General features: G+C 38.8%; 1 protein-coding gene and 1 long non-coding RNA gene across 6 annotated transcripts in view; one reads left to right on the top strand and one right to left on the bottom strand.

The window, feature by feature from the left end:
• Nucleotides 1-27849, bottom strand: part of ADCY2 (adenylate cyclase 2) — a 294388-nt gene that overhangs the window by 67004 nt on the left and 199535 nt on the right. For all 5 annotated transcript variants that reach the window (XM_086900724.1, XM_086900890.1, XM_086900803.1 and 2 more), the window contains 3 exons: nucleotides 2988-3136; nucleotides 1812-1923; nucleotides 616-743 (listed from right to left, as the gene is read on the bottom strand). In XM_086900724.1, coding sequence (XP_086756850.1) covers nucleotides 616-743; nucleotides 1812-1923; nucleotides 2988-3136 — 389 coding nt within the window. The remainder of the gene's footprint in view (nucleotides 1-615; nucleotides 744-1811; nucleotides 1924-2987; nucleotides 3137-27849) is intronic.
• On the top strand, nucleotides 22604-27706 carry LOC147655591 (uncharacterized). Its single transcript, XR_015273758.1, has 2 exons — nucleotides 22604-22792; nucleotides 26276-27706. It is a non-coding gene; the product is annotated as an uncharacterized LOC147655591 (long non-coding RNA).

The raw sequence follows: 27849 nt of genomic DNA, 5'->3' as shown, positions 1-27849 counted from the left end.
CAGCAACCTGATTCCTGTACTGAGGTTAGTTTTACAAAAAGATTGCTAAAGCAAGGAGATCAAAATACTAGTTTCCAAAAGTACTACACATTTCCCATAAACACATAAATGAGAAAAGAACCAAATTTTCTTTAGTCATCCCACCTGTAGATTACTTACCCTGGACTGGATTAGAAAACCAGATAACTAAAAGCCAAGACCCTTTTGTGACTACAATTACACACATATGAGGGTACCATTTAAGTATTAGAGGAAAAATTTTGTATGGCTACTTTTATCCTTAAGATCAACACAGTTCAACGTAATTATGTATGGTATCATGATGAGATGCATACCACACATCACAAGGATGGGCGAATTTCTTACTTTGCTACATGGACAGTGGTTAATGTGATCTAGACAAAAACATAAATTGGAACTTAAACTTACGAAAGAGCATTACAAGTTTTAAAATCAAAGTCCATCTTGTTAGAAAAAATGAATCACACAGAGGATTCCCAAATATCCAGACGGCCACATGATACACACTTTTACCAAGTGTAACTCACATGGATATACTATAATTTTAGTGAAAGGAAATGGGTTTTAAAGTTTTTTTAAAAGTTTGGTACTTACTTAATGGCTTCACACATGTCCAGTCCCATTTTCACACAATTCTTGGCATGATTTTGAAGAGATATAGGAAGTCCAGAAACACAGTAATAGCAGTCACCTAAGATCTTAATTCTCATACATTCATTTTCCTGGAGGAAAAAAAAGCAGTGAGACAGTCACTTTCAATTTGAAATACATGAATGAAGGCATACTGTTACAAAGACTGACTTAAATGACATTACAAAGTCATTCTACTAAAGCTAGTTTCAGTAGAGAATGGCTTGCTACAACAAAAATGCTGAGAGTTTTGTATGGTTGATCACTCCACCAGTTATGGTCCTTAATGGGCAAGAGCAGGAAGTAATTTCACTGCAAAACATGTTCACACCTAAGAATAAAGAGCTGAGTTAAACTATCATGTCCTCAATCTAAATAAAGCCTTTTTGTTTGAAGTATAATCAAAAAAGACATAGTCTTCCACATTTACATCTTTGAACATGTACTATGGAATACTTCCAGAAGCTAGCAATCATAACAGTATTTCTGTATGTTATACTCTAAGGCCATATAAAGATTTTTATTTTTTAAAAACTGAAATTTAATTTTAATTTAATTTAATTTTTAAAATACTGGACAATAGTTTTTCAACAAATAAAACACAGGAAATTTTTATCTGTTCTGAGGCTTCTGATTTTACCTCCACATATGAAGTTTGATTTCATTTTTATAAAAGTGACACCTAAATAAGCAGAAAAAAAATTCTGATTGTATTTGATTCTTTTCTTGAGTAATAAAGAGGCTGTGGTCAGTAATTAAAATTGATTTGATCAATATTGTCTCTCTTCTCCTTCAGTCTCATAAATGCTTCTTCTGAGATCAGAAAACTGACTAACACTTTCCTATACTGAGTTACTTCATCCTTGTTATAGCAAAAAATCTATTTAAAGAACTGTTCATCTGCTATTAACATTTATTGGGCACCATGAGTTGTCTCTGTTGCTCCTATTAGAGAGTTATCTTGGGTTTCAGAGACTGTGTCTCTGGCAGAAATGCACTGTTGCACTCAAACCAGAGCCAAATAATTTTCTTCAGGTTTCAAATCCAGTACTCCTTCCAAAGTTGCAGAAATGCTGCAGAAAGACTCTAAGAGGAAAAAAAAAACATTTTAAAGAGTGCTTTCTCACTCAAACAAACAGCAGCAGCCCATAGCAACCCACCTTTGCAATTTGATCAAACTTCCCAAACAGCTCATTTAACATGTGCACCAGCTCCCCTGGTGAGCAGTCACTGGCCAGGCGAGTGAATCCTACGATATCAGCGTACAAGATACTGCAACAGAAATGAACATAATCTTGCTCACAGCTTCCTTCTGCAAGACTCAGATCCATCAACCAACAGCAAAACCTGAAAGCAAGCGCCCTGGACTTCACAGGGATATGCCCGCACCCAAAACAGCCACTACTAAAAGTAGAGCAATAAATATAATTACATTTATAGGTAAACTTATATTTACTTTTATAAGTGTGATATTTATAGGTAATATATACCTATATTTATTCTTACAGGTATTACCTTCTCAGGTATAATCTATATAGGCACACCTATATTTATAAGTATTTATAAACATTCTATGCTTCTATCTGTTACAGTATTGAAAAAATAGAAATATTTTCCCAAGTAACAAATTAGCAATATAACAGCAATATGATAGTTTCAAAGAGTATTTGTGTTCACGAGAGAACATGAGCTTCCTCAAAAGCTTCCTACTGTTGTAGGATTTTTAGTAAATAATTTTTAATATCATTCAAACTAACTTCTCCAATTAAAAAAAAAACTAACAAAAAACCAAACCAAATGAAACAAACAAAAAACCCAACAGCAACAACAAAAAAAACAGGGAAAAAATCTTGTAAAGAAGAAAGAATGTTTGAAATGAAAGTGATTTACTTTTCCAGCTACTAGAAATTTTTAATTATTAAATAATTAGCTCTATCAGCAGAATATTTTATCTCAGATACTGTGTAAAATATGTATGTGGTACAGTAACCTCTGTTTACATGATACAAATCCTGAGAAATTGTTCCAATTAAGAAAACTGCAAAATTAGTATCTTACCACTGACACAAATTACAATTTTGACTAGTATACATGGAATCAGAATTTGGTATTTCAGCCTGAAAAATGAAGACATTATGAAAAAAAGCCTATTACTGTGTGGCTTTTTCTCAACAATTCTATTGTATTAATACCTTTGTAGCTCTTCTGGAGTGCAGCATTGTCAACTTTTGATCAAATTAAGGGATTCTACATATTAAATTGCTGAAAAACATATTTAAAAAAAATATTTTCTTAATTCCTCCCTAGACCCTTTACATTTTATTACAGTACAATACCTTACATTAGTGTGCCTTTTGACATACAAATTGTGGAAGTTGTTGGTGTTTTCCAGCTGGCCTGCCTTTGGACCTTGTAACCTCTGAATGATCTCTGCTTTCATTTCCATGGCAATGTGAGCAGGCAGTAAAGAAAGTAGAAGACGCTCCTAAAATTTAAAATGAAATGTCCAACAGTTTCTTCAAGGAGAATAAAGTTAGCATGGCATCAATACTGTGCAGGGCACACCCTACTGTCAATACTTGATGAGGCTTGCACTCAGGCCTGATAGGAGCTCCAAAGTTAATCAGTTCCTTGAAGAGTATGACAGAGATATACACACATTTCTAGGTAATACCTGCCTTCTTCAAGGTTTACTGTATATTAGAAAAAGTTTAAGCTAAGCTTAACATTTGCTGAAGTTATCTACAGGAATCTATTCAATATCTGAGTAGGATGCAGCAAATGAAACAAGAGTCACAAGGCCAGTCCAGAGGACTTTCAGGGAAATGCAGTCTGATTCAAGCAGGAATAAGATACATATTTTTATTTTTCTTTCATGCATTTTAAATGCTTTGCCATAATTTTAGCAATTAGACTGAAAATAAAATACCAACACAGAACAGAGTGAAAATGTTGAACTTTTGCAGAGCATTTTGATAGGTACATCCTTCAGTATGGCATTTGACAATTTTATATATTTTTAATTAACCTAAAAGCACACTGAATATTAAAGAACCCTAAACCCTATGTATTTTTCCTCATAATTTGGTATTAGAGTCTTCTTCTTCATTTGATATGATGGTCTTCATCTTTTAAAGCTCTCTGACACCTTCATTTTCTCCATTTTACCTGTGACAGCTTTAGAATGATTTCCTACTTCTCTGGAAAACAGATCAACAAGAACTCTGCATGAAACATAATAAAATCCTTATTGCTTTATCATATTCCATCTTGAAACTGAACAAGAGTTTCCCATTTTCTCATAGCCAGACAGGAGAGACTCCTTCTGGCTAAGAATAAAAACCAATAGCCTGAACCAGTGAAGAGAGGGAAGGCATCTGAAAAAGCCTCTAGCAGAGCCAGAGAGAGAAACAGCTACTCCAGAAAAGATGATGACCTCAAAATGTGCATGATCCTCAGGTGTTACCCAGAAGGATGCACTCTCTTTGGTTCCAAACGTATTTTTGCAGAATTTGCAGTTCTGTTCAAGAAGGTATCAGAAGAAGTGTAGCCATTAATCCAATCCTCTGCCTGGGATAATTATTCCCATTCAGGTCTGATGACCTTGAGTAGAGCATGGCAATAACAGGGCTATAGACTCATCTAATATTTGCAGCAACCTTGGCTATCTATCTCTGTCAAGTATAAAAAAATTCACATTCCTCATAGCATTTGTGCACTTGTAAGCAGAGCATTCAATTATATGCAGCCCTGTGAAACTGATCCTGCAAATATTTGGCAAAAAACTTTTATTTCAGTCAAAGCATCTTGATTTGCTGCTAATTAATATTGAACTAATAAATTTATTAAATGAAAGATTAATTTAGTATGTTTAGGCATTTTAGCAAGTTCACATCCAAGAGACCAGTCTATTTTTCATTGCTTATGTTCATTGGCAATATTTCCCTTCCACTGCTCCTTGGTGGAAGTATTTTGCTAACTTGTAAATGTCTGTACAACAAATAATTTTTTTTTTTCCAAATTGAAAACTTACTCTTCCACGTTGCTCTTTATCTAACAGTACAGGATTTTTCAGACGTGTTAACAACTATAATTACATGGTTAATGAAGGTGAGTGTGAGGTGAGTGCTCTTAGCTGAAATTTTACATCACTATACTCCTTTTGTACAATGGATAGTAAATACAAGGTAGTTCACTATGTTCCTATGACTGTTACGATTCCACACACACAGTGATGCAGACACTCAATGTCCAGGTTACTGCTTACATTTTTTAAACTCAGACAGACTGGTAAAAGCCCAAAAAGCAACAAATGTTTTCAAGGAAGCAAGAAAAAAAATGAGAGAAAAAGTTTTCATAGGTAGCAGCATAAAGTATATGAGGAAGAGGAGAACAGAATTCCCTTATTTTGTAGGGGACATCAGGAGAGATGGAATATTTCCCCTTCATTTTCTCTTCAGCCCCAGCCCACTATTCCATTCTGCTTAGACATCCTGATGAAGCTGTTCACTTGCACCAGAGTTCCCTCCAAAGAATGCTTTCCTTCTTCCATTTCCACTGTCCAAAAAAGGTTGGAACCAGAGGCTGCCTTAGAGAACTGCAATTGGTGAAGCACACTGTAGAACACTTTGCCATATCCAGCTGCACATACAGCTTTCAGCCATCCTCTCCATTCTGAAGGCTGCAAGCATTCAGTCTTCAGTCCTGACGTTATCACTTGTGTGATAATGCAGATTGTTAATTTTTATTTGTTTCACTAAAAGACAGCTGTAACAGAAGGTAATTCTCAACTGCTTATGAACACTGTGGCTGGGCTGGTCAGCTAAAGATCCTAAGAAATGCAAAGCACATAAGAGCACCTTTTCCTTCCTGTTTTATCATCACTGTTGGCTCAAAAGACCATAGTGGAAGGATCAAAACTACTTACTGATTAGCTTATAGTGCATGATGTTTTGCACTGAAATACCTGCAGACTAGAACAATGCAAGAACACCACAAATCAAGACTGCTGCCTATGCTGGCTTTATGTTAGGCAATACATTCCATTCTGTACTTTTCTGTCAAAAAGATAGAAAACCCACACATCGAAAACTAGTGACTAGGACACTGATTCTTCCTTATTTGTAGTAGACAGAAAAGCCACTCTCAGAGCTACAGTCTGCAAGAAAAGAAGCTGAAATAATTCTGAATGCAGGTCAAGAGGTACCATTTAAAAGTCTTCAGACTGAAAATAAGAATATCTGCTTCTGGTGAAAGAGAAACTGCTGTGCTAAGACAATAATGAAAATATCCTCACAAATGTCCTTCCCAGAATATTAACAACATGACTGTAACAGCTTATACAGGGGATTTATGCATACAAGACTATTTCCTGATTGCTTATGTTCCCTGGGACTATGCTTTCCTCTCAAGCATTCAAGTAATTTCCAGCTAATACCTTTTAAGTCCTAAGGCTAAAAGATGGAGTCCACTCTCTATACTGAATACAACATTAAATTGCCTTTCAATACTAGAGGGTTAAGTACTTCTCTCTTCTCCACCTGGACCCCACTAGGTTAGCAAGTAAGCATCCTCCCTGGGTTCTTCAGCTGAAGATTTTCTGCGGTACATGTTGAACTGTTATTGGAGGTCCTATTCTCTCAATCTCTCACATCCAAGCTGATCTCTGTCAGAATCATACAGATGACTTTAGCAGTGATTCTTAGTTACACATCACTCCTCTAAAGCTCTGGTTGCTTTCTTAGCTAGAATAAGTTGGCATAGTTCAGTTAAAGAACATAGCACTGTGTTGTTTTCTACAAGGTGGCTGCTGTGCTTGAGTGTCTCGCAAAATATTATGCTTTTGTTCTGCAGCAAACAAGCAAAATATCCTGAAATACTAGGTATGGGTTATTTTTAAGAGTACGTGTTTCACAAATTAACCTCTTCTTGGCCGGAGGCAATAATGCTTCATTTATTTGGTCATTCCTGTTTTGCTATGCAAAATACCAATACTATCAATTCTTCACTGAGCATAAGTGTAAGAATTTATAGATTTAAAGGCGAAATATTTTTCTATCTAGTCTGATCTCTTGACTAATACTGGTTACAGAATGTCATTAAAGAGAAACAAATGTTGTCTGATAGGACTCACTGTATTAAAATCAACCTTGTGCCTTGCTGTCAATGGAGAGTGTCTTGGTTTTGGAAGACAGGAGTCTGCTAGGGAGGGCAGGAGCCTCCCCTGGAATGAAAATGTAGACCCACTCCCTCTGATTTATAATAATTCTGAAATCAAGGGCTCTGAAGCAGAGATCTGGGGATAGGAATAACAGTTCTTTACTAGTATGTATAACAAGCCAAACAAACAACAATAACTACGGCGTTAGCAAGAAAACAGAACCAGGGAGCCCGTGATAACCTTCTTGGCCGAGACAGGAGAGGATGGAGGAGAGGCTTTGCTTCACAAACCCCCTCGGGCAGGCAGTCCCGGTGTTCCTGCAGGGCTCTGAGGAACACTCAGCTGGAACAGCAGGGATGAGCTGAGATCCCGGGCCAGTGGCTGAGGTGTATCAGCAGCTCCACAGCGGTGCCTGGCACTGCCACACGTCCCAGCAGGACAGGGGGTGAGAGGCCACCAATGAAGAGGGAAGAAGAAGAAGCAGCAGCTCCATCTGGGTGATGGCGAAATTCCCTTCTCCCCACCGCAACAGCTCTGCGCGCCCAAAGCGCTCTTCTCTGAAGCTGAAGAAGCTGCCAAACTGTCCCCGTCCTCCCCTTTTCCTTCCCCCTTCCCTCCCTGGGCACAGATGAACTTTGTGTTTTCTCAAGCACCCACCAAGTACCTGCAGTTAGGTTTTCCCTGCAACTAATGGGTAAAAATTCCAGTGGTAAGCCAAAACTAAAAGGAGGACACCTAACCCCCAACAGAGAGAAACTACTTCAAGGCAATTCACAGAATCTAATACTGAAATTCTAAGGTAGCAATGCTCTCTCTCTCTGTTGTATAGGGAGGGAACTGCAGGTCCAGATTTTGGTCTTACTGGATGAAATGTCCCTCTCTGTTGTTAAGCTTTTTCTGATATTCAAGAAGTCTGCAGAAAAACTATATATTTGTAGATCAGTAAAGGACTATAGGAATATTTTTGTCCCTATAATCCCATACAGGGTTGTTTTTGTCCCTTTCAATGTCATTTAGGGCACTGAATATTGAATTCTGTTTTTCTGTGGGTTGGATCTTGTTTTCAGATTCCTGTGGCACATATCTAATCGTCTATTTAGTGAGTTTGACAAACCAGGTCAGTAAGTCAGCAGAAAGAGCTCGAGACACAATTAGCCTATGCATGCATCCTGCTTCACTACAAAATTCAGAAATAGACACAAATAACATCAAAGTTTCAGCTGCCCTCTAAGTGTATATAGGAATAACCTACAGGAAATGAATTTTCTGATTTCTGATCACAAAATGATCAAACAAGTCAAGAAGCTGATAGAGATAGTGATCCAGAGGCATTTGTCAAATTACCATACTGTTAACTGAGACCATATTATCATTCTCTAAAATACACCTACAAGAATAAAGAGTTGTAAATTGTTTTTTTTAAAAGCTTACTTGGGCTCTTAACTGAGAGGTGAGAAGATTCCTAAAAATTACATGCTATCCTTAAATTTAGCCTATGCTAATAACCTCCATCAACCTCATTACTTATGCTGAAGCTAATAAATTGATTTTACTTATACACAACAAGAAAGGTATTCAATCTTGTCTACAGAGACATCAAGAGATGGAGAATTCATCAACTTCTAATGGGTAATCAGCTGAACTGTTAAAAACTGTTAAAAAATTGTTCTATATTTCTTATTTTGATGCCTTGGCCCTGTTATATCCTTCTCAGCTCAAGATTAAGGTCCCTACTCTTATTCCTGTAAACACAGATAACTGTCTTTTTGATCAGGTAAGCAGACTTCAGTGTAAAAATCACCTTCTAAGTATTTTCTGTACTCTTCTCAAAACCCTCAACAACCTTCAAGCATTTTAAGGGTTTTTTAACAAAAATCCTTGTCGCTTTATTAGGAACGGCGAGAACGACACAGACTCTCTAGTGGAGTCAATCAGGAGAATTTCTCTCAGTTTATTACTTCAGATCTTTTTTAAAGACTGATACGTGAAAAGTACAGAAAAGAAACTCTTACTGGTTAGTAAACTAACACATCACCATCATTGGTCAGTGGGGCTCACCACCCCTCGACCTTCTCTTGCCAGAAAACAAGGAACAGACAAACAGCACCTGCAAGGCTGCTTTCTGTCTCTGAGGATTGTTTTAATTCCTCCCTATGATTTCCCAGGCTACTTTCTCAGGCAAGACTGAGAAAGCTATGCGGCCTGCAATTTTCACAGGCACCTTGCTCCCTGCTTCACAGTTAGTGTCCATAATTCCCCCTTTTTGTTTTTAAAAAAATAAAGCAGTGTTTGTAATCTTCTGCTGGACTCTTGCAGGAAAGAGAACAAACACAGCACAAGAGGTTTTCTTTAACAGAACTTTGAATAGATGCTGATTTAGAATTTTGGTTTATATTCTTGATGTTTAAGGATTTTTTTTTTGCAAGGACTTGATGGTTGACTTTAATACAACTAGTTCAGTGAACTAACACACACAGCAAATAAAACATCGTTAGTCTGCTTAAATTGACAGTTTAACTTGTCAACAGGGAAATTTAAAAGAATACCAAAGTGACAAAACTCAAAATAAGAACACTTAGACCTAAACTCAGTGAAACTCTACTCAATTTTACCACGTAACATCTAGAAACTTTTTTACAGATCAGTCAACAATGTAATTCACAATGCTTTGATCCTCCCCCTTTTTTTTTTGTCTTTTTTTTGTTGTTGTTTGTTGGGGTTTTTTGGGGGGTTTTTTGGGGTTTTTTGTCCATTGGATTTTCCCCTCAAATATGATTGAGGGATTTGTAGAGTTCACATGGCTGTAGTTAAAAAATTCTCTGACTCTCTGCAATCAGTGAAGTAACCAGGGAAGCTATCTGTGGTGCAGACATGGCTGCCTCGTCAGGCTCAGGCTGCTGTTGTTGTTTGTCAGGTTCTGCAGCTGTGCTGCTGAGAGGCCTGAAGCTTGCATGTTCCAGTGGTGGTTGCCCTGGCAACAAAGTTGCAGTAGCTAGCACGGGCAGCAGTTTTGTTTGTGGACTTATTTGCTCCCCTGCATCAGGCTGGGCTCGGATGGGAGAGTCCCCGCCCGCCTCTGCTGTGGTGGGCGGTGTTGCTGCCGTCAGGGGGCTGCGCAGAGGTGGTGTGGAGGCCGGAGGGGACACCCCTGATGAGGGTAGCAGTGATGGGTGTCCCAGCGAGGTTCGCGCATGCGCGGGCCCCGCGGCTGGACGCGGTGGGGCTGAAAGCTGATCCCCCCCTGCTGCACCGGCGGGTTCCGCAGCTGGACGCGGGGGGGCTGCTCCTCCCACCACTGCAGCAGGTTGCAGCGGGGGCGTCCGTGCTGTTCTTTGCGGCATAGAAGAAAGAAATGCAGAGGGGGCGGGGGGACTGAAAAACACTATTGAAAGTGAAGTGCCCCCCGCTGCCGCTCGCGGCGGTGCTTGCGGCGCTGGTGGAGGTGCCGCGGAGGGCACAGGTGGGGATGGGCGATCTCTGTTCTTTTGCTGCTTCTCTGTTGGCGAAGTTTGTGTGTTCAGCTCCGCGGGCGACGGGTTCTCAGTTTTACCCCCCAGTCTCTCATGGTGTACAAAAGAGGCACTCCTGGCATTAGAATCTTCTATTTCGGTATCACTGTCTTTAGACTGGCACCGCTCCAGCGCTTTAAAGAGCACGCTTCAGGTGGTTACCAAGCTGCACACGCTGGTATCTCCTGCAGCTAACTCAGACTATAAGCAGTCTCTCACTGACAGTCAAATCTTGAGGCTGAAGGTATTATCAAAAGTTACAGTAAAACTTTGCGCTTTTACCCACTGCAACAAAGCGCGCACAGCATCTTCAGAAATATCGAGTCTCATGCGCGGCAAGGTGTCCTGCTACACAGAGAAGACAAGCTGATCATTAGTTGAATTGCGGTTCTTCATTGTGAGAACCGTCTATCTTGACGGCCCGCAAATGCAATGATGCAGACGCAGTGGCTTAAACTCGGGACTTTAAGCTCTAACTTCGTGAAGATAAGCTGTTCCAAGCCCACTCACTGGCAGGGCTCCACTATCCTGTTGGTTTAAAAACTAGCTCTCTCCAGGAGAGCTCAGGAGATTTTCAATTACCCCTCTGTGGGGGAAGCGGCTGGCTCGTCGACCGCTGGTTGCACTGAACTTTGTGGTCACTAGATGCACATCATGTTGGGGTCACCAGATGTCGCTCTATTAGGAACGGCGAGAAGAACGACACAGACTCTCTAGTGGAGTCAATCAGGAGAATTTCTCTCAGTTTATTACTTCAGATCTTTTTTAAAGACTGATACGTGAAAAGTACAGAAAAGAAACTCTTATTGGTTAGTAAACTAACACATCACCATCATTGGTCAGTGGGGCTCACCACCCCTTGACCTTCTCTTGCCAGAAAACAAGGAACAGACAAACAGCACCTGCAAGGCTGCTTTCTGTCTCTGAGGATTGTTTTAATTCCTCTCTATGATTTCCCAGGCTACTTTCTCAGGCAAGACTGAGAAAGCTATGTGGCCTGCAATTTTCACAGGCACCTTGCTCCCTGCTTCACAGTTAGCATCCATAAATCCTAACATTTTTCTCCAGTAAACAAAGACATACATACATTTATTTCCCTCAGTATGTCCATGACTTACTCTGCACAACCTTCTGTTGTAACATCCCCAGTGTTCCCTATCTGCTGTTCCATATCTCCTATTTTCTCCAAAATACTGTACCAAGTTGCAGCCTTACAACATCCTAGCTATGGCACATACTCTTTTAGAATTATGACTCTTCAGAAAGCTATTAAAACCTCTCTTGATTGATATTGTTTATAAAGTATTCAATATTATGGTATTTATTATCAGACCAGTATTTATATTTTCTGCAAAAAATTACTGTCTATGAATGTCTTCACATACCTCTTAGATCACTAATAAGAAGTACATAATAGCAGAAACAATGAGATGTGATTCTTGCAGAACATGACACACATGTTCACACATGACACACACAGTTCATTGAACATCTCCACTGATAACTTCCAGTTGTCCCATTCAAAATCCATTAGACTGTGCTCTTTTGATGGGAACTGTCAGTACTTTTATGCTGAGCATCACAGCATCATGTGTCTCACTGAAATCTTTTGATTATGGGAAGTTACTTAACCCAAACATGTACCCATTAAATACTAAAAACCATTTTCATATTACTTGATTTCCTACTGTCGTGGTTTTAAACCAGTAACTAAAAACTACTTATTTCTTGTTGTGAGATATGGATTAGAACAAGAGCAAAACAGGCTTAAGACTTAAAAGGAATAAAGACAGTTTATTAACAAACTACAAGAATAAGAATATCAGAATAAACTTTCAGAAAACCCCTTTATCTTTCACATCTTAACCATTTCTCTATACACATGACAACATAGAGACAAATAACTTTAGGATTCTGGTGGTTAAAAACAGTCTTAGTTCTTGCTACAGTCTTTCATCAGTCTTTGCAGAGAAACAGAAGTCTCTTTCTGTTAGCTTACGGAGTTTCTCACGAGAAAACTATTTTTTCATCATAGTTTTCTATTTCTCTAATGCCAGCTGCCCGGAAATCTGTCATTAGATCTTCTCCTCCCATTTCACATCTCCAAGGTGTGTATGGGTCACAGAGTTTAGGAATCTTATTTTTAAGGATAAGTTATTCAAAGGCAGAAGTCTTCTTCATTTGTCTCTGTGAGCCTTCCTGGAAAACAGTTTTCGCTTTGCCCCCAAAGCTTAAAAATCTTCACTCAACTCAATTCCAGCAACTCACAGTATCACAAGCACTCTCTCTCTCTCTCTCTCTTCTGCTCAAAAGTTACACTTTGAATATCTCATTCCTCCTAATACTCTTATCATGAATTAAAGGAGTCTTTTTATACTATTATTGTCCATCTCCATAGCTTTAACAGAAAGATATTTCAGCTGTAAAGCATCTCCTTATTCTCTCTCTCTTATTTAAACTTAACTCTTTTCTTCACTGTTTTTTGGTGGTTCTATGATGTCTCCTCTATGTTGATTGTCTCTCTCTCTGTCTTTCTGAGAAAAGGAGTAATCTGTATGCTTATCCAGGTAGTAAAAGAATTAAAAGCTTTAAGAAAACTGCAAGAGTTCATGGTGTTAAGTTTCAGTCTAGCAGCAAAAACTGAAAACCAAACTCGGCTGGCCAGCGCTGCTTCTCTTCTCCCTCCCCCCCCCTCCACCCCGCGGCCTTGTAGGCCTGGAGAGGGGGGGAGGAGGCCAAGACAGAGCCTGCTACCTTGTCCGAAGCCGGAAACCAAAGAGAGCAAGAGAATTCTGTCTGTACTTCTTAAGGGGGTGTTTACAAGTTGAATTCACTTTTTAATGGTCAGATCTGCTGTCAATTCTTGAAAATGACCGATAATTGGTCAGGAGGGAAAAACTCCCATCAGCCACCAGCAGCTTCAACTTCCTCTCCCTCCAAGCTGTCTTAAAGGTAAAGCTACCCCATGACACCTACCAAATTGTTGAGAACATCACTCTATTTCTTTTCAAGTACAACCCCATTACAGCAGCACCTTTTATTTCATACTGTTTGCTTATACTTTTTCTATTTAATGGCATCACCTTCCTTGGTTATTATTGGCTTTATTCCTGGAATACTTCCAAAACACTTTTATTGGCCTTGACAAAACCAGACAAGGATCAAGGATTTTTTGTGACATCTAGAAATCTTCTACATCTTTTGTAATTTTGAACTTTTTTTTATATATCTAATTGCTGCTTTTGGTTTTACTTGTGGCTAGTACAGGCTTTATGACACAGATAACATCTTTCCAGATGGCAGAATTATGAACTCTCATCTGCTCTCCTAAATGCACCCATCCCTCACACTGCTAACAGCATTCCTTTTTGATTTTTTTTTCCCCTTGGAAAATGAGTTTTTCCCCAAGCATAGCACCAAAAGGCTTTTTGTTTTTATGACTCTTTTGATGAAATTTCAAGTGTAGCAATGTCGTTCTAATTAGGAACAGCGGGAAAGAACGACACGGACTCTAAAGGGAGTCACAACACGAGAATTCCTCTAGTTTATTGCTCTAGGCTTGTCTTATAGACAGATACGTGGAAAATACAGAAAAGAAACTCTTACTGGTTAGTAAAGTGCTACATTACCATCATTGGTCAGTGGGGCTCACCACCCCCCTGACTTTCTCCTGCAAGGAAAACAAGAGGACAGACAAACAGCACCTGGCAGTTGTTTTCTATCTCTGAGGATTGTTTTGAAATCCTCCTATGAAGTTCCCAGGCTAGCTTCTCAGGCAGGACTGAGAGGCTATGGGCCTGCAGTTTCTGCAGCTCTCTGCAGCCTGCTCCAAAGCTAGCATCCATATAGCAATGCCAGGAGCTAAAATATCAACACACACACACAAGGGGAATGAAAGTACCATCCTTTCATTCCTCACTAGTTCCCCAGGCATGAAATGCAAATGCCTTCATGAAATTTTTCTGCAGAAGACAAGCTGTAATTGTCCAGGAGCCCCAGGTGCAGGCTGACAGTTTTCAGTCTAAGATGGATGCTGAGGTCAAGAGATCAGATGGTGATGAGCTGTGTCCACCCAGGTGCTGGGACTGAACCAGGGCCAGGGTGAGGCCCAGATAAGTGCCAGACAGGTATCTGCTCCCACACTTCTGCCTGGGAGTCTCTGCCTGGGGAACAGGTTTTATTCCCTTCAGCTGTGGGAATATTGTTAGAGAGCAGAAGTGAGCGGACTGCTAAACTCGTAACAGAAGTGGATGGAGGTAAGTCTGATAGGCCATAAGCCTTGGCAGTAGAAAGCAGAACTCTGAAGAGGGAAGCAAGAGATAACACTATGCCTGGTACGGTATGCTAGGTATGCTTAGTTTATGAGAAATCATATAATTCTGTATGTGCCTGTGTTGGTCTGTACAAAGCTATGATGAAGTAAGTCACCAGGAAACATAAATGTTATGGTTAGTCTTATTTTTAGCTACAGCTGTAAAGGTATATATACTGAGCCCATGTAATCAATAAACCAACTTCTTGCAGGAAAGCAAGTGGGTCCTGTCTCTTCCACTGCCATGATCCAGCCATGCCTCCAGAAAGGGGACAGTTGTCTTCAAATAATTCTGCAATTGCCAAACATCAGTGGTGTGACTTGCTCACTTCACAAAAGCAGTAAAGCCAATGAAGGCTGTCAATTTAAGGCAACGGTTTGCAGGCTAAATATGCAGCATTGTGTACCCTCAGTGTGCCCAGTTCATTTGCTGCAAAGTAGGTCTGCCATCTCACCAGTCACTTCCACATCCAAAAAATACTAAAGCTATGCAAAAACACCACCACTGTTTCAGTGTAGGGGACTGAAAGCTCATTTAATTTACAGGCTCACCACATATTTTGCAAAGACAAATTATTTCATGGAACCTAGGGAATGTTTAATGTTTATGCATAGTTACAATTTGCATATGCAGCTTATTTATGACTAATTTTGCAAATGATGTTCACTACACCTTCAGAAAGCATGCTTATCCTGCAGCTGTTCAAGTGACGAGTCACCAAACAGCATGACAATAGATGCACCAAGCAGACAGAGCTGCTTAATTAACTGACAGATTTCAAGGTTTATTTCTGTCTGATCCTGTTAAATCTTCCGTTAAGTTTTATATATTTCAAGAACTGATGAACAGACAGAAGCAGCATTTTGCAAAGAATCAGTCTGAAGAGCATGACATGTTTATTGCTATATCAGTCTTTAATAATGGTGAAGAATTACAATGCTGGCAATTGCTCAATACCATTCTTTTAAACAATAAACTATTTAACTCTGGTATAACTCACTTCACATTTTGATGAGAAGAATTTTGTTCTTTTTTCAGTAGAAGTAAATAAAACCAAACTAATCTCCTTTTTTACATATTTTCCTTCTTCCAAACCAACTATGAGACATGTCAGGGAAGATACTTTTTTCATCACTTGTTTTGCATCACTTTTTTCAAAGTCCAAAATTTCCTGTTCATCTGCTGAGTTTAGAGCCAAACCTTGTAGTTAAAAGCATCAAATCCAAAGCAAAACCAAAAGCATTTCTAAAGCACAACACTGCATTTAAGTTAGAAGATCACATCTGAAGCACATTGACAGCACCACTCCACCACGGCCTTCTAGATATCATGAAACTGACAGTTTTTACCTTTGTCATTGCCTCCAGTGTTTTAGCCATCTGCTTACAGACTGCCAAGTAAACATGCAAGAATGGATTTCTTTCTGTATTTCACTGGTGATTTGCTAATATTTTATTGGATAGTCTGCAGATAGCATATATTTGAATGATCAAATGTTACTCACCACACAGAATAAAGATTAAAATCAAGAATCAGGCACCTAGCTACACTTTTCAGGAGCTCATAAACACTTAAAAGTGGGTCAGACTGAGCAGTGAGAAGCAGGGCCACACAGCAACAGAAATGAAAAAAACAGTCAGTCTCTGTATTAGATTAGTCAAAAGTAGAAGTAGCTAAACATAGTTTTGGCCAATACATTAGCCAGTTTAAATAGAGAGAAAAGCTTATTCAAGTAGAAGTAAGAGTTTATTTCACCCATAAGTTAATGAGAAGTGAAACTACAGTAAGGAGCTGTCCTACTTCTTGTGAAACAGTGATGACAAATTTTAATGCTGCAAGCTGTGTATTTTAACACCTCTTTTCTGAGCACCACTATTTATTCAACAGCTCATTTCCTAGGCTTGAAGACAGAAAAGGCTGACACTAGGAGGAAGTAAAAGAACAGGCATATATCTGGAGTGTCTATGCTGTTACTACATTAATAAAGCAGACCTTTTGTTTCCTTACAAAGTTCCTTGTAGAAATCTCCCAATTGCTCTTTAATGATTATATTCACCAGCTACTAAAGATAGAAAGTTTTCAGTGAAAAACTTTGTTCCCCCTGCAAAAAAACCTAATATAACAGTTTTGGAAACCAATTCTCTTTATTTTGAGGAATCAGATCAGGGGAAAAAAGCAACAACTTACTTTATGGCAGACATATGCTAAACTAGTAATTAACACTCATTACTAGGCCTAATCACAAAACAAAATTTAATATAAATCATAGCAAGGGTTAAAGGTTTCAAAATTAGCCTGGTTTTATTTTCTAAACATTTTCTGAATTTTATCCTACACATTTTATTTTCTGAATATTTTCCATGCTACTGTTTTACATGTACAAATTTGGAAGCGTTTTCTATGGTGTGTTCCAGAGGTACTTACACATGTAAGTTTGCAGACAGGAGCTCAGACTTAATCACAGAATGACAGGAATGGTAACTACCAGACCTTCAAGTGTGGCCTTGTCACCCAGGAAAAGACTGTCTTCCTGGGACACTAAGTCTGTGTGTGCAACACATTGAGAAAATTGGAATCCTAAAAATGCAACTGAGAAAAGTTACATTTGCAGGAGAAAGCCAGGTAAGTAGAAAATGCCCAGAAGAGGGTGCTGTTTATGATTCTGTACAAAGAACCACCAGGTCATTAGCTCCAGGCTGGAAGGAGGCACCTTTATGTACCTGGAACTCTATTTTGAGCAAAACAGTCTGTAATCAGGTAATTTTTATAGAATTAATTTACTGTAAACTAAAACAAACCTCTCACTGCTGATTGCAGTTTTGAAAAAAAAAACCCCAAACAAACAAATCAAAACAAACAAAAAACAAAAACACTGAGACACTTACACAACCACCTATCCTCTGCACTTCCTGGTCTCAGTTTTCCCTATTTTTGCTGTGCATTATGCTATGTCCATCAAAAAAACTCCCGTGCTGAGGTGGCAGGCAGGGTAGGAAGCTGAGACAGTATGTGTGAAAGTTTCTTTCTGTCACTTTTTGCTTAACCACTTCTGCTGTTCTATGATTAAAGGTTTCTGTTGCCCTTTTCCTTCATGTCTCTGATCCGGCCTCAAACACTGATGACCTGCAGTGCCCTCTGGTGTGTCCCCGCTCCAGCATGGATTGTCCCTGTGCCAAAACCCCTCAGGGGTGACGGTACCTTATTTGGGTGGAGTGAGTACTCTATACAGATCAGCTTGTCTCCAACCTCCAGAAGCTAAGCTGCCTGTTTCCTTTTGAACTGTGTTTGGGCAAGCGCACCTTTGGTTCCTGGTTAGATAACTTTTTAATGCCCAATGGCTAAGATTTTGCACACAAAGTAGGCTTTTCCCATGACTGTTTCATATGCCCCACGGTAGGCTGGAGGCAGCTTTGGCAGACATGAAGTGATTCACAATGACCACTCCTCCAGCTCACCAACTCAGTCCCCTGCAACCTGTGGCCACCAACACAGGCTCCATACAAAGCCACAGTGTCCAGTGGTGCAGAAACGGGATGTCAGCTCCAGAGGTTTTCAAGATTTAACAAGATATCAGGTTAAACAGTGTTCTCTTTGTGCAACCCTTCATCAAAACATTCCTCTGCCAAAATGAGACTTCAACCCTCTTCCTATCCCCACAGAGAAATGCTCATCAGTGAGCATGAGGTTATTTTGGAGGTAAGAGCCCAAGCAGCCTTTTCAGGTGAAACTAATCTGCTCCAAAATGAAACCATTTAAAAATCACTGAAGCAAGTACTAGATTTCTTGCTTCTGCAGTGCTCCAGGTGAATTCCCTAATCCCCAGGGTCCTGCACAAAGGCTGCTCTGCTCCCTCTCTCTCTATCATGGGATGTGCAATCCAGTGGAGACATTTGGTAAATGTCCTTTAACATAGGAAAATATGGAGCCTTGAGGGCTTAGGGATGTCTCCTTGAGGGATTAGGTCTGAATTCTTGGTCTCATGCTGAAGAATTTAAAACAGGTCTAATTCTTACCAATTCCATGTTTTGTGTCTATTGTTTTGGACTCCTGGTTTACACACTGATGCCTGCACATTTGTATGTGTGAAGATGCATACTCTAAAAATCATACCATAGCTGCAGCTGATTGATTTTGGTAGCATTATTTGTAATGGCAGATATGCTATGGATTAATGAAATCTATTCTATAATTAGTGCACTTAAATAGCTTCCAAACTTTTTAGAAATTTGGGAGTAGTTTGTGACTTCTTTACCCAACGCTGGTTTTGGTTATTTCCAGCATATGACATCAATATGCTCCATGCCTTTATGTAATCTGATTCACTTTGATACGCTTGCATTTTTAAATATGGAAACATCAGAAAAATATGTTGACAATTAGTATTGTGTTGCTGCTCAAAGAGATAAAATTAAAAGAAACTAGAAGGTAATATACACTAACTGATAACATTTTATCATGTAATTCACAGTATCATAATTATTCACCACTGAAACCTCAGCATACAGGCACATAATACCAACTGTTTAAGCTACATAATTCAAAGAAAGGAAGACAGAACAAAAATCATCTTTAGTGTAACAAGACCTTTATTTTCATATTTAGTTCCTGCTCCAGTCCTCTTGGTGAATTTTTTTTACTGCTTAAAAACTCTTTCTGTATAATATTAGCAACAGTTACAGATTATGTACATCCTTTTTAGTCTGGCATTGAGTGGTTCCCACCATTTACATTACATAATTTTGAAGAAAGTAGTAAAATATGAGACTGCTATATGTTTTCAGCCACTTATTCTATTCTTTTCTATTTTTGTTAGCACACTATTTTTATTAATAAGCATAAGGGAGCTAATTTATTTTCAATCCTGAGTCCAAAATGAGCCTCAAAATAGTTTCCTCCCCACAGAGCCTCATAGCTGTCTTTAGCACTGCCACATCCAGTACAGCTTAGCAACATGCAAATACTGAGTACTGCCAAGAAACCACAGAACATGTGGTCAATACATGGATGTACTCTGATGAATCAGGGCCATCCTATATATTCCATTTGGATCATTGCAGAACTTGCTTATTGTTTTTGGGACTTGTAAATATTTTATTGTTGATAAAGAACTTCCACTGAAACGTTTAGATTTCAAAGCAATGCAGAAAGCTACTTAAAAATACTCAGATTGTGAAACAAAACTGAAGGACCATTGTGGAAGGCAGTAAGTCGACCAGCTGCATGGCCACTCTCCCCTGGAGAGACAACCCTTAGACTTCATCTTGCGACCCTCCCCCTGGGGGAGAGACCCCGTCTGGTGGCCCCTGCAGTTGCGGTGGGCAAAAGAAGTCACATCCCGGCATGCTTGCAGTCCACGTAGATTCTAGGTATCTCATTGGTTCTTCCCCTTTGCCCTGCCCCAGGCCCTCAGGGATATAAACCTCTGTTTTCTCTGAATTGCTAGCTATTCATTCTGGGATTTCTTGGAGGGAAGAGCTGATTAAAAATATCCTGAGAGATCTAATGTGAAAGATCCGTCTCTTTCTTCTGTGTCGTCCAAAGACCTGCATTCTCACTTAACAGCCCTTCTCAGGACTCAGAGCTGGAATCGCAGAAGTGACTGCAGACATTCCTGGGCTTCCAGGATGTCCTCTTGTTGGGACGCTTTCCTAGGAAAGTCATGGCACCTGACCACTGCACCCAGCCACCTCAGGACATGAGTGATTTTTAAAAAACCCAACATTTAAAAAAAAAATCTCAATGGGTAATAAAATTTTAGATCTATGATCATGTAAGGACATTTGTCCTGTCCCATGCCTGCTTGGTTTCTTCAAGACCCTTTTGTGAGGGATCTTGTCTTCCAGAAATCCAGACAACCTGTTGAAGTAGGTTATTCTCACCCACAAGATTTGAAACCTTCAGAGAATTATTTTTTTCCTATACAGAAGCTGTCTTGACTTTTTATTTCATCTATCACCCTCACCCAAATCTACTTCCACTAATATGCCCAGACACTGGGTTTCTAAGTCAGTAGTTCTCCGGTCTCCTTTGGAGCTCTGCAGAAATCGGTATCACTGTTTGCTCCCTCTTGCCCTGAGCTACTCAGCACAACTCTGGGTGACAGACTCCACGTGAGAGGTGGCAGCAGCATTTCAGTTGCGTCATCCCTGAGCTTTTTTAGGTCTCCCTGCTGAATACATACACATGAAGTTTCATTAATTTGTTAAAAAAATTAATTTATTTAATGTATCTATTCCTCTCCTTCTCACACTTCACCTTGAGATAACTGTTGCAATTAGTCATCCATAGGTGTAGAAAATCCCTTTCCTCCACAATGAGCATGAAAGTATTAAAAAAAAATTCAGTAGATTTACTAGGGGGCATACTTCTGAATATGAATTTACTCTGAAAAAAGATAAATGATTTAATTTCTGCATAGTTTAAAAAATAGTGTTTCTTTCTAGCAATTGTTAAACTTACAGTAGCATTTGTCTTCTCAATGCTACTTTAATTTTCCAAAAGGATAAATTTTGTAAAATTTTTCTTTTCAGTATCCCCTTTCATTTAAGCAAAATTTCAGATGCTTTTGTGCTTATTTAAAATTACTCTATTACCAATTTTCACACACATTAACAGAATATTAAACATTAGGAATGAATTAAATTGAATGAATGTCTTTCTATTCCTTTTTAGCTTTTTCTTTTTCTTTCTTTTGTTTTTTTTTTTTAGGCTGGGTCTTTGTCCAGAACAAACTAAATTAATACTTTGTTTTCAGCGGTGGAGGGAAAGTAGATTTCTTATGATTGATTTTTAACATGTTAATGAATTTCCAAGGAAACAAAGCAGGAAAGCTACACAATGCAGTCATCCTTTAAAACATTTCCTTTTATATGTATTCCTTATCAATGGGTAATTGAATGCACCCAAGATGACTAATAAATTATCTACAAGAGTAGGTATTGTGTTTAAGGCATGACTACAGATATCTGAGTGAGTACCTAACTCTTTCTCCTCTTTGTACTTTATACAATTAAGTACTGCATATCAACTTACAAGTTCAAAGAGTGCAAGTATGACAGAATGTCTCAAATTTGTATTTTTCCAAATTCTTAAAGCTGTGACTCACATAATAAAACTAAAATGAAATCAAAACACAAAATAAAAAAAATCCTACCATGTCATCTTCTTATTTTGATGTAATTAATTATAAAAATACTCTCTTTTTTCCTTGTAACTATATATGAAAAAAACTGTTCATTTCAATAATGCAGTGTATTTCAACAATGTATGTTACAAATTCAAAATATATCTTCCATCATTCAAGGCCAGATTGGATGGGGCTCTGAGCAACCTTGTCTAATGCAAGGCATCCCTGCCTGTGGCAGGGGGCTTGGAAATATAAGATCTTTCAAGTCCCTTCAACGCAAACCATTCTATGGTTTTAAGTCTACTCCCTTTGAGAAAAGGAATTAACACCACCACTTTTCAGCTGAAAGGCTAAAATCTTCCATTTGTTAATAAAGAAAATTTGTGAGCAAATTGTCCTGCACAGATATTGCCCTGCACAGGGATATCAGACACAAGACAAGATAGGAACATTTGGTAATGGGGATACAATGGCAACACTGCACCAGTTATAATTATCACAAAGTGATGGACAGCAGTTGCTGCAGGGTTGTTTGTTAATCTGCACAAGAGCACATTTTTCACTGAAGGGTAAACAACTCTGCATCACTGTGTAGTAAAACTTTTTAACAGAGTAAAAGCATGATATATTAGTAAAAGCCTGTCTGCACAAGCCAGCCTTTGGTATAAGTGATGATATTAAAAGCAGTATCCTTGAAACTCTCCTGAAGCAGCGAGAATGAAAGAAAAACAATACAAGAGTACAAGAGAAAAAATGTAAAACAATATGTATTAGCCAATAGTAACTTGCTAAGCCCGCAGACCTGGTCGGACCCTATAAAAGTGTGCAAAAGATAGAAATAGTCAACATTCGCTATACTTCTGTGAAGACTCAGTGAATAGTCTGAGCAGTTTCTCAATATCTGGCGCTCTGATCAGGGACCCCCAGCGGGCAGAGGGATTTGGCAGGTCCATGCTCGGAGAGACGCGGACGCGGGCCAGGGCTGGTGGAGCGGATCCATGCGCGGGGAGACGCGGACGCGGATATGTACCAGGTAGGTGAGTCAGTGCATGGGAGGATGTGGATGCAGGCTGCTGGGGAAGACCGAGGGTGGTAGAGGTGAGGAGGGGTCACGACCCTCCGCTCGTCCATGGCCACAAAAAATGGATGGGTTTGCTGCAGCATAAACTGCTGCAGCACAAACATTATCATTAAACGAAGCAAAGCAGTCCAGGATATGGACCTTGGAAAGCTCATTCTATGGGCTAGAGGTAATAAACGTGGGCACCTCTGGGTCCCGCTGCTGTCTTTTGCAGTGGAAGAATGGAAAGACATAGGAGATTTGTTGTGGAAGACAACAATTACAGGGAAAAGCAAGGACACTCTGTCTCTCGGTCCAACTTGGCAGATTGTAGTTAGTACCTTAAAGAACAGGAAAGAGGGATATGCTCAGACTGCGAGCACCATAATTCTCAGCCAGCAGCCTTTACCTCCCACTGCTGGGCAAGCATTCCTATCTATGCTGCCCTTGGAGAGAGGGAGGGAGAGTCAGAGAGAAGAAAATAAAGAGAAAGAAACTTCACAGGAAACGATGAAACAACAAACAGAATCCATTGAGCAATGGCAGGATGTGATATATCCTGAACTATTTGCTCCACCTTTGGAGACACTTTTAACACTATAGTCTATCTAAGTTCCAACTTTACTACCCTGGAAGAAGAGAAGCCAAATTTAGATTGGTTTCTACCCGAACCAGGGGGACATGGGGGGAGCACTGAAGTGTGCGCAGAGAACAAAGGCACCCCCAGGGCAGAGGCAGTGCAGAAGAAGCTCCAAGGCCACGCTGGACAAATATCAGCAATTACAGAAACAGTTGAACAGAAACAGGTGGCTCATACAGCTTCAAAGAGAGACAAAATAGCAAAAAAATCGCTAACCATATGGAATGTAGTTAGAAATTCATCACTGTAATTAAAAGTTGATAAGTTGCAATGATCACCATTGTTACCACCTGGCCCTGAGAAGCTTTTTGTAACATCGCCTGTTTTTGTGAAATTGTGCCCTTTTCCCTCTATCTGCAAACAATGAGAGAAATATTGAGAGAAAGAACTGCATGTATTAAAGTTAACTCTTTGAGTTTTTTTCTCTCCATTTTTCCCCTCTGCGAAAATATGTGGGGGATGTGAAGAAAGATAGCAGCAGCAGAGCAGACAGTTCATCCCTTCCCGCTCCCTCTCTAAGAAAAAACACCGTGACAGTACCCAGTTTGTTAAAAAGTCATTATTTATTGGTTTTTTAAATATTTTTATATACCCTTCTAATTTTGTGTTTTAAGTAATTATGAGCTTATGCAGTTGCAGTTTTTCAGTTTTACTAGAGAAATTATTGTGATTCTTTGAAAGTTTAAAAAGCTCCTTTTAAAAAAAAAAGTGCTTAAGGTGAATACTAACAGAAGTAAAAGTTACCTTGCAATAATAGTTTTAAAACCTAATGTTAAAATATTGAATGATTTACAACTACTAAGAAAACAACGTTCCAATTAATGTTATCTACCAAAGAGATTTATGGTTTAAAAAAATAATTAGCTAGGAGAACTTTACTATACAAGACAAAAGTTAAGTTAAGCATATATTATCCATTTGTTTGTTTTTCCCACAATTTTAGTAAGGTAATTTTAATGTGAGTCCTTTTGTTATGAAAAACATGTATAACAGTATATATATACCAATCTGGACTTTGGATTTTAATTAAAAATTAGACTTGATGTTTTTGAAAAGTGCTACAAAAGTTGAATGGCAACTTGCCAAATTCTGTGTTCTTGTGGTTTTTCTCTAGTAAAGCTGCACTTTAAAATTCTAACCAATTTAAGCATATACTAGGCAAATTCCTGTTATGAATAAGTATTTTTAGTAACATTTGCAATTCTTGTGAGTTATTTTAAAGCCAAATTACATAGAATTGTGATATATTTGTTACATTTTTATAATCTTTATAGTGAATCCATGTTACTGTTATGTTGTGTTTAAAAGGTATATATCAAACTTTTAGCTGCCTTTTTGTAGTAACAGAATGAGATTAAGTTATGCTTTTATTTGATAAAGATTAAGTGTTAATAGAATTAAGCAAAGTTATGTTTTATTATATTTAGCTTTGAATGTTTTTAAGTTAAGTTTTATAACTTTGATATTTTTTTAAGGTTAAGTTTTGTTATTTCCTTTTGTCATAATTAATTTTTATCAGGTTTAAATATTGTTTAATTTGAATTGTTTTATGTTTTGTTGAAGACACTTGTCTAAACTGCAAAGTATAGTTATTTTCCCAGAGAGATGAAGATGACTATGACTAAAACAGCTGAACCTGCTTGTGAATACAAGTGAACGCAGTCTGTGACACCATTGATTTCATCGGGAGTTCTATTGTCTGTTGCAATCTATGCAGTTTTTGTTTTTTATAGCTTTATTATTTTTCAGTGTTTCCAGAATTCCAAGAAAATGTATCATTGCCTCATTGCATTGAGGGTCAGCTGCCATGGGAGAGGCTTCAGATTAAACCAACTGCTGAATGGTTTAATTGGTCTGGTACCTAAGGCTGATCATTTGCTTTGTACAAATGCATTTCAACAGTTTGCTGTGCTGTAAGCATCTCATAGCTACTAGTATTAAAAACCTTGTTTTAAAAATTAGTTAAGAGGCAACTTTCCACTTAAAAGCCTAAGGCCCTGGCCAAGCCTTGACTTTCCCTGGACTGAATGTCTGCCAACAGATCCAGATGTTTTCTGTGCCAAATCAGTATTTAAGTCACTTCTTGACTTCACAATTTGACCCTAATTAATATGACAGCTGGAACAACTTTGAAACGGGCTTGGAGAATCATTTCCGGAGGTGGTTATTCAATCCTTCACGGATATTTTTTGTTTCTGTTTGTTTGCAGACTATGAAACGCTGGTGCAGTGTTTTAGTAGTTAATAGTAATTTTATATCATATATGTTATTGACAATGTTTATCATTTGATTGATTTTTAACTACTACAGGTTTTTATTCATTGTGTATATGGATTTGTGTTGATATTGACGTGTATGACAGAAGTACATCTCATTTTATTTTTTTTTTAAAAGCCCCCAAAAATGGGGGGAATTGATGTCCTAAAAGCATTTGATTAGTGTAATATGTGCATTAGAAATTTGGGCCACAATAATGAAATATTTATATCAAAAGTTTAGAAAGATCATATAATCTAAATTTATAATTGGGTGTGCCACAGCTAAGCCAAAATGATTCATTAACTTCAAGGGGAGAGGTGTCTATGTTTTGCTGACAGGTTCAAAAAGGTCACCTGTTCATCTGACCAGACTGTCTGCCTCTGAAAACATGAGATCCAGTAAACAGAGAAGTCACCACCCAACCTTGGTACTCCCGACATGGATCAGAAGTAGAGCTGCCAGGACACAGTTGTGTCTGAAAACTACACAGACAGTTTGCCAACATAAATTTTATGCAGTTATGATGATGTTGTGTTTTTACCATTTTTTTTTTTCAGTTGTTTTCTGTTGAGATTTAGAAGGATGCGAAGAAGAACCTGAACATCGATGCCTTCAGTCAGTCACTGATCGGCTGCGAGTTGACATCGCAAGAGCAGCGGATGTTCCAAAACTGAATCGCATTAAATCATACCCTGTTTGTGAGAAGAATTTTGTAGAAGATCTAAAAGAGTATAGAGACTCCATCTAACTGTATATAAAAGCAAATTGTAACTGTATTTTTACCCTTTAAACAAATTGCTTTCACACTTAGATTGCATAAATACCAGAGCATGTGTGTTAAAAGTAGTTAGATAATAGTTTAAGATAAAGAGTTTAGCTTGTGTGATAATTGTTATTTGTAAGTTATTGACAAGTTTAGAAAAGATATTAGTATAAAGTATAAGTATTCCCCCTTCAAGAGTTGAAGTGAGCATATTTGAAAGTTCATTTAACCTTAAAACCTAGCTGTGATTCTGCAAGCATGGTGTCATTTGCATGGAACAAATTGCTTATGGTAATTGTACTGTGTATAGTCCCAACCATCTGCTAACTAACATCCAAAAGCAACAGAACATATGGGTCACTCTAGCACACTTGACAGGCCAAAAATCAATGTGTCTAAGCCTAGCCACACCTGGAGATCCTTTTCGCACCTGTCTCATAGGAGTCCCTGAATGGGATCCTCACACATTTAAAGGTTTAGTTAGTAATGAGACTTGACTGAATCAACTGGCAATGTTGCAAGAGTTCAATCACACCATTGGCTTCACATCAAGACAACTTGAAGCCTGCTGGCAAGCAAAAATTATTGAAGTTCTCAATGTTACCATAGCGCCCCCAGAAGAACTGGACTTGTTAAGCTCCACCAATACCTCAGGTGGATGGATAATGTTTGAGCCCCCAACAAAAAGCCACTCCAAAGTGATGCAACACTGAGCTACAATTAACCCTACAGTTGATCTTATCACTAATACCAAAAGTAAAGCCTTTTATTCACGTGCAAGACAATTACTAAAACAATTACCTACTTCAATATTCTTAACCTGTGGAGATAGAGCATGGAATGGATGTTGCAGTGTGTTTCTTGTTAATGGTATGTTCGGTTATTACCTAAGTTGATGGTTTGGTCCAAATGAGACCCTCCCACCCCATGTTGTCAATCTACCCTGAGTCTCCTGTCAATCCTGTCTAAGGCCCACCGCATGCTTGGAATTCCACTTCAGAAATCCCCTAAACTTCAACGACTGATTAGTCCATGTGACCCAACTTTCCCCCCCCACCTCCCTCATTGGATGATGATTTTGTGAACCCTGCCTTTTATCCTCCCCAGGATATCTCTGATTAGCTGATGCTTTGTACCCTCCCTTCGAACCACGTCCCTATACATTTTCTGTCTTTTGCTCCCAAGATTCCCCAGAGCAATAAATCCTCTATTATCCCATGCAAAAGACCTCCCTCTCGTCCGTGTCTCCTCAGACCTCAGACTGACAGCCAAAAAGCTGTAGAGCAAGTGCTCTAGTCACACCTTGGGTAATCCTGCTCCTGGGGTTTGACCCACTCCTGTTGTAGGCTGAAGTGATAGAGCCAGATA

This window comes from Cyanistes caeruleus, chromosome 1, assembly GCF_971803275.1.
Source record: "Cyanistes caeruleus chromosome 1, bCyaCae1.hap1.1, whole genome shotgun sequence".
Taxonomy (NCBI): domain Eukaryota; kingdom Metazoa; phylum Chordata; class Aves; order Passeriformes; family Paridae; genus Cyanistes; species Cyanistes caeruleus.
This window is presented reverse-complemented; position numbering and strand designations above follow the sequence as displayed.